Source organism: Vipera berus, assembly GCF_964194415.1.
Source record: "Vipera berus genome assembly, chromosome: 1".
In the NCBI taxonomy this organism is placed as follows: domain Eukaryota; kingdom Metazoa; phylum Chordata; class Lepidosauria; order Squamata; family Viperidae; genus Vipera; species Vipera berus.
In genome coordinates, this window is record NC_138202.1 from 29,081,977 (window position 1) to 29,097,042 (window position 15,066).

The following is a 15,066-nucleotide window of genomic DNA, read 5'->3' on the forward strand; positions in this document are numbered from 1 at the left end:
GGAAAGGCAGTTTGGCAAGCAAAATGAAGTAAACAATATTTTAAAAGTGCAAAGTTGTAATCCTGATTTTTTGAGCAGCCTGTTTCATCATTTGGACAGCACAAGCAATTGTGATTTTACAAGCTAGTATATTCACCGTCTCACAGGAGAGCTACAAGAAAAAGGAATAAAAGGAGTAGGCAGCACTAAGCCTCATCTCCTGTGCTCATTCCAGCAGAGTATGTTGCCCTGGAACCATTATGTCTGAACTGGGCTGTACAAAGTAGAAAAATTGCTTCAAAAACCTGCATTCTGCTGCATTTCAGTCTGTCTATGCTGGGTGCTTCCCCTCCAGCTACATTGTGTAGTAGGTGTAAAAGGCTGAATCTCATTTTCTAACTTTCTAAAAAGATTCCATCATCTCTGAACTCTCTTCAGACTTTCACTTATTCAGAAATAGAAATCTCACTTTGGCAATGTAGTTATAAACAACATGTTAGGGCCATTTCCATAATTGCCTGTTTTGTCCAGCAGATGTTATCTCCCTGCCTCTCTCCATCCTACTCGCCCACCTTCATCTCTGCTTTTTTCTTTCATCTCACATATTTGTATAAAAACCTTTCTGGGATGAGTAGTGCCTTTTTTAAAGATGACATTCAGCAAAATCTTAACTTTTATTCCATCTTTCTCCCTGAAGAAAGAGAATGTTTTTGGAACTATTCAGCATTTGGAAATTATTTTGGAATTCATCATCATCATTTTATCCATTGTCTATCCACTGCAGGATAAAGGTGTTTCCCACATGTTTCCAACCAATATGGTCCTGAGCTTTTCTTTGCCAATTAGCCCCACAATACTTGCTGATGTCATAGATCCATCTTGTTTTAGGTCTTTTTGGCGGATGCTTTTTATCAAGTGGATTTGGAAATTAATACACAAATTTATTTTTGCATATAATATGTTGAAGTGCAAATATTTCTAGAATGATTCCAACTCCAGTAGAGACAAACTTAAAACACTGTTCTCTATTCTGGTACCTCTTGCTGAAAGACAGAATAGTTGACTGTGTTTAAAGGCTGAGATTGAGCAAGGTGGCATTTTTTTCTGTAGGCCTTAGGTACCCTCTGATTGACATACATATCAGTGCTGATAATAAACATTAACTAAATGAACTCAGTATATGCCTTGTTGCATTCTGTGGCAAGCACAGGCAGAAATATTTCTCATTATAAATCACCCAGGTATCTTTTTAAAGGTTCCAACTCTTTCCACACCCAGATAAGTAGCTTAGTTATTCATCTATAGTCAATCATGGTCTTACAACTAGACATGACCAATTCTGTGTCTGTTTGTCAGCCCATTGTTTAGCCAGCAAAATGCAGCATTAGTCTGCATATCCAGGATAGCTAATGCAGTGGGAATCGGGATCCATGAAATACTTCGAACAAGTGCCTGGATACCGCTCAGGAAGAATAATTGCAATTATCTAAAAACTCTAGAAAGCAACAATGAATCAATTGACTGCACTCTGAGGGTGTTGTTGTGATTCAGGGTCAGCCTGTGGGTTCGGCAGTTGGGTCGGATGACTCAGAGGAGGAGGAGGGGGGTGTTGAAGACCTTGCTGAGGGGGTTGAAGATCTTGCTGATGAGAGCCCTCAGCCAGCCCCCTCCCACTTGGTCACCATGGAGACCCAGCTGTGTGAGCCTGACAGCGTGGATGAAGATGACCCACAGCTGGCCCTGTTCAAGGACGCCCGACGCAGGAGGCAGTCAATTAGGAGTAAACAGAGGAAGGCAATGGGGCTTCTCGGAAGGAGGCAGAGAGAAGCCACGCCCTGAACTCTATATAAGGGAAATGTGTGGGGAGGGCTGGTTTGCTGAAGGCAACCGCTTGGATAGTTCGTGTTTCTTAAAGCTCCTGTTTCTTGGTTCGTGTCTTGTTTGTTTTTGTAGCTATAAATTTGGCAGGCGTAATTCCAGCCTCTTGCCATTTGTAAAGGGGTTGTCCCTGCCTTTTCTGCAGGGCCGGTAGCAGGCTGGTACAGAACAGTTTGCCTTCAGCCTCCCACCCCTTACTAATATTATGGAGCAGCTACGTGCTGAGAATGCCCAGCTCACCCAGTAACTCACTTTGCTGGCAGCTCAGGTGGCTCAACTGCAAGCTCAGGTTCATGCTGCTGTTCAGGCCACAATTTAACTCATTTTTTTTTATTGAAATCAGTCTTGTGTTCCACAGATCATACAATCATAGGGCTGGAAGGGAGCTTGGAGGTCTTCTAGTCCAACGTCCTGCTCAAGGCAGCTGACTATATAACAAGCTGGTCAAATGGTTGTCCAGTCTATTTTTCAAAACCTCCAGTGATGTAGCTACCATAACTCCAGCTATTCCATGTGAGATTTCTAGCTAAATGCAGCCAGCCCACTTTATGTTTCTTATTAGAGAATCTGAGTACTAAGCACCAGGCAGAATGCAAAGCATGGTGAGTGACCTGTCTCTGGTGAAGTGATTAACAAGTAGTTGTCATGGCCATCATCAACATCATTGTTATTATTTGTTTCTGGCACTTCCATGCCATTTTCTGAATAAAAATATAATCAAGGCAATTGAAAGGAGAAATAATGACCAGCAGCAAAAGAATAATATATAAAATATTCTGCATCAGTGCTCTAGAAGCTTTCTGAAAAACAGCTGTAGGAGTAAATCCTTAAATTCCTTCTGCAGACCTATTCTGCTCCCTGAATATCCTGTTCTTTCACAGCATGTTTAAATAGAAAGGAAAGGTCTCTATGGCAACCCTTTTTAATCTGAGATTAAAAAGCACCTTTGATCAGAAAACACACACCCAGGAAAATAAGCACCTGACTCTCCCCCTTTCCTCTTCATAGGCTTTCTTTTATCAAAAGTAATGCTTTGTATTAGAAAAGAAGAAAAAGGGTTAGACGAAAGGTAGATAAATCTGTCTGGAAAAACGCATTGAAAAATAGCAAAGAAAACATTTTTTGTGATTTGATGTCATCTGTAGGCATGAAAAGGCTTAGATTTACTGCCCAGAGAAGACTTAAAACATATGTTTATGCCTTCACATGGGATGAAGACATAAGTGGAATATTCTGCTTTTTATGATAGGGGATAGCTCTTTGCAGAACAAGAACCCAGTAATGCATTTCTTTTTGTACAGATAATAAATGGCATTCAAGAATTTGTCCCAAAATCAAAATTAATTCTTACTTATCTTTCATACTTATCTTTTCAATAATGGAGGGTTTTCTTCTTAGATGTGAACTTCTCTTACACATTCAATCCTTTGATCTTAATATGTAACTCCTCTGTCTGGATCCCCTCCCCATTCGGTTTGGCTTCCTGACTTAAACAAGTAATCGTCCAACCATATTTCTCTGAAGCGCCTGACTCTTACCCATTCTTCCCTGATTTCCAGGCCATGCTATGTTCCCCTGTCCATTATCTATTATTCCTTTTGAATTCCTACATGTTGTCTCTTTTTCTCTAACTTTTCCACTACAAAAAAGGCAGAGGTGTCCTCTTGACTTCTTGGTTTTTCCCCATTTCTTGTTGGCAATTGGACAATACCCAGAATCATCGATCTGCATTTTTTATTTAATTGCTATCTATTAGTAAATAATGGGGCTATTAAATTCCAATTTTGTATTTTTCCTGTTAAAGGAACATGAAGAAGCGGATGTCATTCCAGCTCACACTAGTGCCTATGAGCCAATTTCAAGATGTGGTGACTTAGATGTCATCTTTGATTACAAACCATTGAGCCAGAAATTGATAGTGACTATTGTTGAAGCTAAAGATATCCCAGACAAGGACCGCAGTGGAGCAAGTACCTGGCAGGTACACACAGTCCTGATGCCCAGCAAGAAACAGCGAGGAAAGACAAGTGTCCAGAAAGGCCCCAACCCAATGTTCAAGGACAAAGTGACCTTCACTAAGTTGGCACCTGAAATGCTGAGCAGCTATGCCCTCCGGTTCCGCCTCTATTCTGTGCGCAAAATGATGAAGGAGAGAATGATGGGCGAGCAGCTGTTTTATCTTAGCCACCTCAACCAAGAGGGGGAAATGAAGACCACACTGGTTCTGGAACCAAGGAGCAACTTATGTGTAAGTGCAATTAAATTGGGGGCAAATTACTGAAGTCCTTATTTCCTTTCCTTTCTCTGGGATAAAAGAGGAGAGTTTACAGCCATGAACTACATGCTGTGCATAAACTGCATGATCAAGCTAACTTCAATAATTGGAATCAGAAATGCTATAAATAGTGTGAGGGTGACAAATCTAGTGCCCCCCTCAAATGTTTTAGACTTCCATTCAAACATTTGAAATCCAAAAATCTGCATTAGTAAAATGCATGCTTGGTATGAAACCATGGGTATTGAGGAAAAGCTTGAACAAAGCAGGAATGATGTCATGGTTCAGTTATTTATAAAGAGCCTTGGTGGAGCAGTGGGCTAATGCCTCCTTAAGTAACACCAGCTGCCTGCAATTAGTGCAGGTTCGCATCCCACCAGGCTCAAGGTTGACTCAGCCTTCCATCCTTCCGAGGTAGGTAAAATGAGGACCCAGATTGTTGGGGGCAATAAGCTGACTTTGTAATAATGCCGCTTGGGGTGTGTGTGTGAAAGCCCTAATAAGCAGGTATATACATAGAATGAAGGCTACTGCTAAGCTTGTAAGCCGCCCTGAGTCTTCGGAGAAGGGCGGGATATAAATGGAATTAAAATAAAATAAAAAATAAAATAAATAAATTTAGAGGCAGTTATGCATGAAGGCAGAAAGAAAAAAAGCAGGATTTTCTAAGTGGAACTATCAAGATTATACTAGAGATATATCTGAATATAAAGGCAAAGAAGGAAAGTGGGGAAAGGAGAAGAAATGTTTTGGAATAGCGACAAAGAACTTATACTGGAGCTGGGTGTGGTCAAGAAGCCAACTGAAGATTTTCAGGATGGGCAAAACATAGTAAGAGAATGAAAAAAGTGATGGATCCTTGGTGCTCTTTGAGCTTGGTTGTTTTCTTGCAGATGTTTCATTACCCAAACTATCACTGAGGATGCTACCTAGTTTGAGTAATGAAACATCTGCAAGAAAACAACCAAGTTCAGATCCCTCATTTCAACCCTGAGCTACAAATATTCCCCTTTAATAGTAATGAAAAAAGTGAATAATTATTAATAATCTAGAGAACTTCTTTCTCTGGAGGCATATTATGAACGTTGAGAACATGTTGAGTACTCACAAGATGGCTATGGGGAACTACATGGTTGCTAGGGCAAATTGAACCAGCTACAAAGTACTGATTCACCATAATGTTATCTGCCTGGCCTTTTTAGTTTAAAAAGTCAAAGAACAGATAAGAAGATGTAAGAAACAGGTTTCTACTGGACTGCTTTACACATTATGCTAAGCCACCATGTAGTTTGCTTGCTTGTGGTCTGGCATGCTGTATGAATCCAGCTATTGCAATCTATAAAATGCACATTACATTGTAATAAGATAATGGGTGCCTCTCACCAACTAAATGAACAAGTAATGTCAACCTGGTAGAAGACATCTTGAATGGAGGTATTTAACTGTGAAAGCTTATGCTGCCCATTTTTCTCTAATCTTAATTTTATGCAAGACACACGCATCACAGTTGCAATAGAATAACATGGTTAGGTTTCTATATTTTGAATTTTACCTGCCTGTTTTAGTGGAGAACTCGATATAATACTGAAGATTTTTAATTTCTAATTAATGCTTTTTGTTGTTGTTGGCTTTTTTTTTAATCTCTCCTCATCCAAAGTGTGGAGGTTCCCAACTGAGTCTCTCGGCCATCTCTCACAGTGACAGTGCTTCTTCAACACAGTCTCTGTCACATGGAGGAGTTCCAGAATTGCTGGTAGGACTATCCTACAATGCTACAACAGGCAGACTGTCAGTTGAGATGATCAAAGGGAGCCACTTCCGGAACCTTGCCATTAACAGACCACCAGGTACATAAAAATATGACCTCCTGGTCTCGTGGATGTAGAACTTGGACTATCATTGCCTTGCTTCTTTGATATGAAAAGGCACCAGCCTACAAACACCGGGACCGTTTTGAAAGAAAGGCCTAACCTTGGGGTATACATGTCCCATTTATGAATCCAAACAGGTGGGGGGGGGGAAGGAAGTGTCTGAAAAATCTGAAATGTTTAATTAGAAATACTAGAAATATGTCTGTGGAAAGCAGATCCTTTCTTTTCCTGGACTCTAGTTTGAAATATTTAGGATTATGTTTGCTCTGCTCCTCAAGACCAGTTTAGGCTGAGGAAGGAAGAAAGGACACAGCTTCTCTATTGTATGCACAAGAGCTTTGGTTTTCCAGGACTTAGCCATATATATTCTTCCAAATCACAAAGAACCTCTTCTGCCATTTGGGCTTCTCTTTTGGCATTTCAGTACAGAATTTTTGAGGAATGTGATTTCACTCTGTAGTTTCCAGTTTGGTCATTCAGAGCTGCCTATGCATCAGTTGAGTCAGGTTGGGTGCTTAGGGTATTTTTGACATATCTGAGTTGCCCTAGCAACTATAAAGCTAGACCAGAATTGGTTGTTACAATAGACTAGGTAGGAATTTCCTGACTCCTCAATTTACCTGACCTTTTGGGCTAAAAGCTCCAGGACAGTGTTTTTCAACTTCCTCTGGTTGGCAGTTCTGGGTGTTGAGGTCCACACATTTGAATTTGCTGAAGTTGAGAAATACTGGCCCAGGACATCAGAAATCAGGTTATGGACTAGATTGGCCTTGGACTAAAAGCTGCTTTGGAGATGGTCAGCAGAAGGATGGAGAAGTTGGCATGGTTTATCTATTGGCTCATTAGTTTTTCAAGAATTTTGAAAGAATGCTTGATTTCTTTGAAATCTTTGTTCAGCTTGCCAGCACCTTTAATACAATCTGTTACGTTGGATCCAGATTATTTTTCTTCTCTCTCCCAGTTGTCTCTTCTGAATTGTTTTTTTTTAAAAATTGATTAAACCAAGAGAAAGACCAAGAACTTATCTCTACGAGAATTTTAAACATTTATTTTCCTTTATCCCTCCATTTTGCTTTAATTACTCAATTTCTTCTCTTCCACTTTTCCTAAGGAATACACAGAAATGTAGGAGCAACTTTCTTGTCATTATAATTTCAGTTTCCCCACTACTTAGTGTTTGTCTCAGCTTGTATTTTTAATTATCTTGTTTCCTCTCAAAAGAATGTGCAATAATGCACAGTATAGGATTGGAACGAGATGATTTCCTGCATTGCTAATTAATGCTTATGGAAAGGTACTGTGAAAAATCTTTATTTAAAAAACATAGATTTAACTGTGAAAAAATAAATAGACAGCTAAAAGGTGCATGCCTAACAGTGCAACAAGAAACTGATTAAGGCAAAAAAAAAAATTCTGCCAAGAGAGGGGGACAAAACCAAGCCCCAGGCTTCACAACTCTTCAAAAAGAAAGAAAAAACAGATTTCATATGATAATTAGAGCCTTGCTTGTCTGTGGTGATATCCCCAGCTTATTATGTTTACTGCACAAATATAATAATACAAAAAAGCACATTTGTGCAGTGAAAAACACAAATCTGAAATCCTGATTTGGGCTAAGGATGGGACTTCCTCTGAAAGAAACTGAATATAATTGAGATGTAATCTTTTGACTGCAGAAGCTATTATCAAACATGTTTCACCTGGCAGAATCATCACAAGGTTGGAAGCGTAGGAAGATTCAGTGAAACTTCCTTTGCAGCAAGTACTGTAGCTTGTCACAGAAAAGCCATTGTCTTCTGGAATGTGAACAACAGAAAAGATAAGCTAGTATGAATCATATGAGATTGATTTGCTGCCTTCCATATTGAGCTCATTCATTTTTCTTATAATGGCAGTAGTCCACATTTTTAGAAGTCAGAATAAAGCCTGCCTGCCACAAGTAGATTTTTGGATTAGATGATGGCCTTTTCTTGAATATGTTGTAGCGCTGCCATGGAATGGAGCCTATCTCAGTCCAGCTTTGTGTTTAGCTACTTGTCTGGTTGCCATAAGCTAGAAGGAATTCAAAATTGGCAGGTGCACTGTGCTGGTTGAGAAGGATGTTCCCTTAGTTGGTTCAGAGGAAAGCAGTTTCTTCTTACAAATTTGCTAGGAGACCAGTGGCCTAAAATTCCACGGTTGGCACAGGAAAGGCAGCCCAAATGGAAATACCAGGATACATATTGTTGCAGGACTTAACAAAGTTAACTGAAATGTAACTTAACCTGTTACATTCCCACATGCTGTCAAGGGTGAATCCTAAGCCTCAGGGTCTGGTCTACATTATCAGTCCTGATACGCTTACTAGGATTCATCTTACAGTAAGAAGATTTGCTGGAATTTTGTTGCCCACCACTTGATGTATTCTAGATATGTCCAGTTAGCTAAATACAGAGAGTATATATTATTTCAGAATGAATAAAGTTGCAGTGGGCAGACAGCATTATTTTGTTTTCAGGCAAGGTTTCCTGGTGGAGCATGGAAAATAAGGACCAACGCCTGGTCCCAAGTACCGAGATAGTTATATAGATTTAACAACACTTGCTGGCCTAGCCCTGCAAAGCAAATTCAGTTTCCTGAGTGCATCATATAAAGCTGTTTTATTTCCTCTGTTTAGCTTCTGTTCTGTTTGCTTTCTGCTGGAGCATGTGATAATCTGAGGAGCTGACTAAGTCAGCAGTATGAGAGACAAAGTTCTTGTGTTTGCTAGGCAAGCAGTGGGTGTTCTACTGAGCCCAAGCTGAAGATTTCTGCTTCATTCCCAGTGAGGAAGATCAACCTCCATCATGGTACCCCTTCATGTTCATCATGGCAAGTCCCATCAAGTTCCATCATGGCAAGCCTATTTCTTTAATTGGAATTTCCAGCCAGGGAGAATCCTGTTTTTTTTCCAAATTTTCTGAATAGATAAATTATTCCTACACAGAATAGATTCTATAGAGTTGTCCCAAAGGTGCTTTTTCTTGTTTGTTTTTTCTTTGAAAATGTTTTGCTTCTCATTCAAGAAGCTTCTTCAGTTCTAAATGACTGGATGGGAATTCTATTGAATTGAGCAATACATTCCTTTTGTTTAAATTGCCTGCTGGAAAGACCTTTTTAGATTAGGCTCACCTTCTTTGGCTCACTGGGACTAACTCTTTTTTGTCTTATGATGCTTCTGGAAGTTTCTCCATGAGAAACTCACCTGGTACTACTATTTAGGGGCCAGTGAAACATCTGTACTTGTTTTATTTATGATGCATATATACTTTTCTCCTGGAGCTTAAAGTGAAAGCACTCCCTTTGCCAGTTTTTCCCATAATAACAAACCTGTAAAATGAGAGTTGTGCTGACAGAGGAGAATAAGTGAAATGCAATGAGCTTCCATGGCTGATGGTGGACTTGAACCTGTTTCTCCCCCCCCCCCCAGTCTTTAACCAATATACCATACTGGCTTTTACTCAGCATAAAATTTCTCTGCTATAATTTGTACCCGTATTTCTACAGGTACAAATTATTTATTGCCAGCAATTTTTTGTCATTCTTCAGGAGAGGACTCCAGAAAATGGTTCACATGTGCCAATCATGATTAAAAGTAATATTTTATCTCTTTTGTAGGATATGTGTATGTGTTTGCCTAGGGTATTCAGTTCTGAAAGTTGAAAGGTAGCATACATATTTTTAAAATTTGAGCAGAGGATAGATCAAGTCATCACATGGCTTCATTTGGAGAGAAGAAGATTGTCATTCCCCAACACACATGTTTGTGATTTGAAAGATTAAGTGATTTGAGGAATAGAAATTCTTTTAGTGGTTTTCCTAACCAACCAAGCAAAACAAAAAAAATAGTTCTTCCGTTTTTGGGTGATTGATTGCTGAATTTTGCTGGTGCTATGAGGGATTGCCCAAAGAGGCTGTTGACCATGCCTATCTAACAGGCGAGGGACGCGGTGGCTCAGTGGGTTAGGATGCTGAGCTTGTTGATCAGAAGGTCGGCAGATTGGTGGGTCAAATCCCGAGTGCCACGTAACAGAGTGAGCGCCTGTTACTCGTCCCAGCTTCTGCCAACCTAGCAGTTCGAAAGCACGTAAAAATGTAAGTAGAAAAATAGGGACCACCACGGTGGGAAGGTAACAGCGTTCCGTGCGCCTTTGGCGTCTAGTCATGCAGGCCACATGACCATGGAGACGTCCTCAGACAAGTGCTGGCTCTTCGGCTTTGAAACGGAGATGAGCACCGGCCCCTAGAGTTGGAAATGACTAGCACGCATGTGCGGGGGAACCTTTACCTTTACCTTTATCTAACAGGCTACAAGTGTTTGACCTAGCTTCAGCATTTAGGGCATTTTGTCTGGGAATAAATTGTAATCCTGAACATATATTAAATTCTTTTTTCCCCTAAATGGCTTCATTTCTTTCTCACATAATATATACACATGGTCCTTGTCCTGTATGGCATGAATGCACAGAATAGGTAATGAGAGAGGATGGAACTATAGGAGAGAAGCAGGATGTCCTTGATTTTAAAGTGTGTCTGTCTGTTTATACCTAAAATGAAATTTCATGCCTCATGTTCAGCAAAGTGCAATACTAAAAAATAAATCCATAAAGAAAAAGAGCCGTATGGTGTAATGAAAAGCCTACAGGCTGCATTTTATAGAGGACATTCTGGGATAAGCTTGCTGCATATTCCTAAACATTAATGTTTAATTTATTTGGTTTTTGTATTACGCCATTATTTCAATTAGCTAAAGCAATATGCTTTAGCCAAACTGGTGGCTTCTCTGTGTGATATATTAGTTATAAGAGAAACAAGCAGACATATTTTTCTTTAAATAAACATCAGGGTGCTTTGGGCCAATCACTCTCTATCAACTCAAACCCACCTCACAGGGTTGTTGTGGTGAAAATAGGAGGAGGAAGATGGGTGTTTGCCACCTTGAGTTATTTGTGAAAATAATAAAGATGGGATAGAAATAAATAAACTTTTACCGCTTTAATGTTGCCTGCAGATACTTATGGGAAACTCTGCCTTCTGAACTCTGTTGGTCAAGAAATGTCTCGTTGCAAGACATCGGTACGACGAGGGCAGCCAAATCCTATCTACAAAGAGACATTTATCTTCCAAGTTGCCTTGTTCCAGCTCTCAGATGTTACCCTGATGATCTCCATTTACAATCGCCGCAGTATAAAGCGCAAAGAGATGATTGGCTGGATTTCTATGGGTCAGAACAGTAGTGGAGAAGAAGAGTTAAGTCATTGGCAGGAGATGAAGGAATGTAAAACGCAGCAAGTGTGTAGGTGGCATATGCTCCTGGAGTCTTAGTGGAAACCTCAACAGTTCCAATAGGTGCAGGACGTTCGTCTTCCCAGCATTGGACATATAAAGGACTATTGGTTTCTATTATAACTGGACTTCTGATGCTCTTTACTAATGGAATTATTCTGTTAGGTTATTGCCCTTTTATTTTTAGTTATAGGAAATTGCTTGAAGTGACAGGCAAATTGGGTTAGAATTTTATGCTCTCCCTTCACCCACCAAGAATTGAGATTGAGTGTTCAATATCAGCCCAGTATCTTCACTGGTAGTGAGATTTGCTCTTGCTTGTGTTGCTGTAGAGCCACATTTGCTTGAGTGAGGTATGTGCCTTTGTTGTGAGGAAAGGCTGCAGAAATGATCATGAAAATGGTATACTGTACACTGGTATCTCGGTACTCAGCTTTAATTGGTTCTGGGAGGCACGATGAGTACAAAAAAAAAGATGACCACCAAACAAATTCTTCCCATAAGAAATAATGTAAATAAATGTAATGCATTCCCAAACCAAAGACAAGGCACATTTTAAAGGCAATATGTAAAAAGACAGGGTTGTATATCATTACTTTATATGAGAAATAAACCTAAAAGTTAATAAACACTTAAATAAAATAAAAACTTCACTTTACCTATACTGATGGGGGGAAAAAAGCTCAAAAATACACAAAATGTCCACAAAAGCTAAGGTAAGACTGCAAGAGGATGTGCACAGGGCAAGAGCTTCCACATGACTAAACCCATCACCTTTTGTTTCACCTGGAAAGGGTAGCAAATCATGAGGCAAACGACACCAACATATTCTAGCTTGTGTGTTGAGTACAAACAAATCATGAGTACTGGAACAAAATTTTTGCGTCAAAAAGCACTCAGTGGGTTAGGATGCTGAGCTTGTCGATCTGATGGTCGGCAGTTTGGCGGGTCGAATCCTGAGTGCCGCGTAACAGAGTAAGCACCTGTTACGCGTCCCAGCTTCTGTCAACCTAGCAGTTTGAAAGCACATAAAAATGCAAGTAGAACAATAGGGACCACTACGGCGGGAAGGTAACAGCGTTCCGTGCGCCTTTGGTGTCTAGTCATGCCGGCCACATGACCACAGAGACGTCCTCAGACAAGTGCTGGCTCTTTGGCTTTGAAACGGAGATGTGCACCGGCCCCTAGAGTTGGAAAGAACTAGCATGCATGTGCGAGGGAACCTTTACCTTTACCTTTACCTACCAAATTGGATGAGTTTCAAAGCAGTTTGGCGGGTCGAATCCTGAGTGCCGCGTAACAGAGTAAGCACCTGTTACGCGTCCCAGCTTCTGTCAACCTAGCAGTTTGAAAGCACATAAAAATGCAAGTAGAACAATAGGGACCACTACGGCGGGAAGGTAACAGCGTTCCGTGCGCCTTTGGTGTCTAGTCATGCCGGCCACATGACCACAGAGACGTCCTCAGACAAGTGCTGGCTCTTTGGCTTTGAAACGGAGATGTGCACCGGCCCCTAGAGTTGGAAAGAACTAGCATGCATGTGCGAGGGAACCTTTACCTTTACCTTTACCTACCAAATTGGATGAGTTTCAAAGCAGTTGAGTACCAAGGCACCACTGTATTAGGAAAGTTTTGTGAAAAGGTTTCAGGTCTAATCCACTTTTTCTTCGAAGAATCATTCACTTAAGTGTATTTGCCTCAGCCCTAATTCTCTGACTGCAATAAATAACAAATAGTTACTTAAATTTTTCTCTTTATAAATATAGATTTCTCAAAGGCTTAGTTTGAACCATGTGCACATATATCCAGAATATACCAGATATGTGTATATTATCATTAATGCAACTTAATCATAAAATGACATTGAACTTGGAGTGTTCAGTGTCCTGCATTTACTGTACTTCCCCCCCCCCCCAAGCTAGCTATATTTCAACCTGGCTGCTGTGGCTTCCAACTTTCCATGACAGCAACAAATAACATGTAGATGTGGGTTCCATCTATTCCTTTTAATATATAATTTTCTTTTCTCTTAGGAGCAACCAAACACTTGTCCTTTATATTAGGTTCTCCATAGGCATGTATGCATTATTACTTCCATCACCATGGAAGCCATGGATCCCCTTCGCAGTTCTAGCTCTATGAGTGCTAAAAAAGAAATTTAAGAGACTGGATGCCTGCAGTAATGACAGCAGCTTTTTTGAATCTGGTGCCATCCAAATGTGCAGAACTTTAATTATGATGATCTTAACTAGGAAGAAGTCTGATTGGGAAAGGCTGTTTTTAAGAAAGTATAGAGGTTCAGGCTTAATTCTAGAGGATACTCTGAAATGTGCTCAAGTACCTTTTGGCCAGTGATCTCTCCTGATAGTTGACTCCTCTGAAAGGCTACATAGAAACCTCTACAGCATGCAAAAAAAAGTTTTGAGAAACACATTGTTTTGAATAACTTGTAAATAAACTTCAAAACTATCTTAGAAATGGGCCAGAGACTAATATGGTGCTGGTAATGGGGACTTCCTTATTTAAAACCTGACCACCACAGGGGACAAAACCTGTTACAGAACACTAATTTACCATAATGCTTCCTGTCCTTCCAGTCATCCCATCCTGCCAGACACAATTTAGGGTCCTGCTTATTTTATCTTTGTCATTTGGGGATCCACATTTTTTGCTGCAAGGATTTTGCAGCTGCTTATTGTTGCTATATTATAAGGAAGTTTAAAGGGCCCATTTGAGTCTAAAAGGCATTCTAGAAAATAAAAATTATGGTTGGAGGCTGCTACTTGGTTTTGTAGTATATCTTGTCGTGGTATTTTCCTGAAACTTTATTTTAATATATATTTATATTGTTCCCATGTTTTAAATAGTTGTTCTTAAAATGTAAAAATTGAAATGGGACAGGGAGCCTGGGCAATACCAAGGAAAGTGAAGTACCTGTGTGTACTTCACCTTTAGGCACCATGTCAGGAACACCAAATATAGGCTGTTGACTGGATATAAAGCCTTTCTGTCCAAGCTCCAAGCTCTTTTCTAAAGTGCTGTAGATCGAATTCAGGATCTTCTGCTTGGAAAAAATATACAGTATATTGCAACTAACTTATGACCTATCTAGAGGAATGTCCCTTTTAAGTTTTTGTGCAAACATTTTACAAAGAAATTTGTCATTAGCTGATTTCTCTAACAAGAACAAAAATTAAAACAGGTTGATTGGAAAACTGCATATCCATGTGTGAGAATAGAGGAATCCCTTTCAAAAGGCAATTATACTGTGGATTATACATCTGTTGCCTAAAATTTTAGAATGCTTCTTTGCTTCAGAATTACTCTTTTCCTTATATGAATACGTGCTGATGTTATTGGCTGAAACTCAAAAAAATCTTCTGAGAGAAGAGAGATCAAGATTTCTTGATAATGCAGATGAGATCAAGAATCTGGTACTACATGCTGCTCATCTATTTTTCTTTTTAAAAATTTGTCTCTCTCGTGGAAAAAAAAAGCTTGCTACCACAAGGGACAAAGATGACATCTCACCAATATGTCTCCTTTTTCAAGTTGCATGCCAAAAATTTATAGGTTGCATTTTTTCCCCTCTGGAAATTACCAAGGGTCTGTAAACTACGAGTAATCTGTGATGCACTCTGTTAAGTAGGAAATAATAACATATTCCAAAGCAGCAGCAAGGAATTCCTCTTTTAACAACAGCAGATACAGCATGTTAAGGCAGCCTTTCTTTTCCTGCATTGTTCAAAAGGTTGCATG

The 15,066-nt window shown here is 39.8% G+C and overlaps 1 protein-coding gene across 2 annotated transcripts in view; it reads left to right on the forward strand.

Annotated features, from left to right (window-relative positions):
- SYT16 (synaptotagmin 16) overlaps positions 1-12,483 on the forward strand; it is a 53,974-nt gene extending 41,491 nt beyond the window's left edge. For both annotated transcript variants that reach the window (XM_081327418.1, XM_081327417.1), the window contains 3 exons: positions 3,662-4,105; positions 5,790-5,979; positions 11,033-12,483. In XM_081327418.1, the coding sequence (XP_081183544.1) occupies positions 3,662-4,105; positions 5,790-5,979; positions 11,033-11,346 (948 nt within the window). In that variant the 3' untranslated portion in view covers positions 11,347-12,483. The remainder of the gene's footprint in view (positions 1-3,661; positions 4,106-5,789; positions 5,980-11,032) is intronic.
- Positions 12,484-15,066: the final 2,583 nt, after the last annotated feature.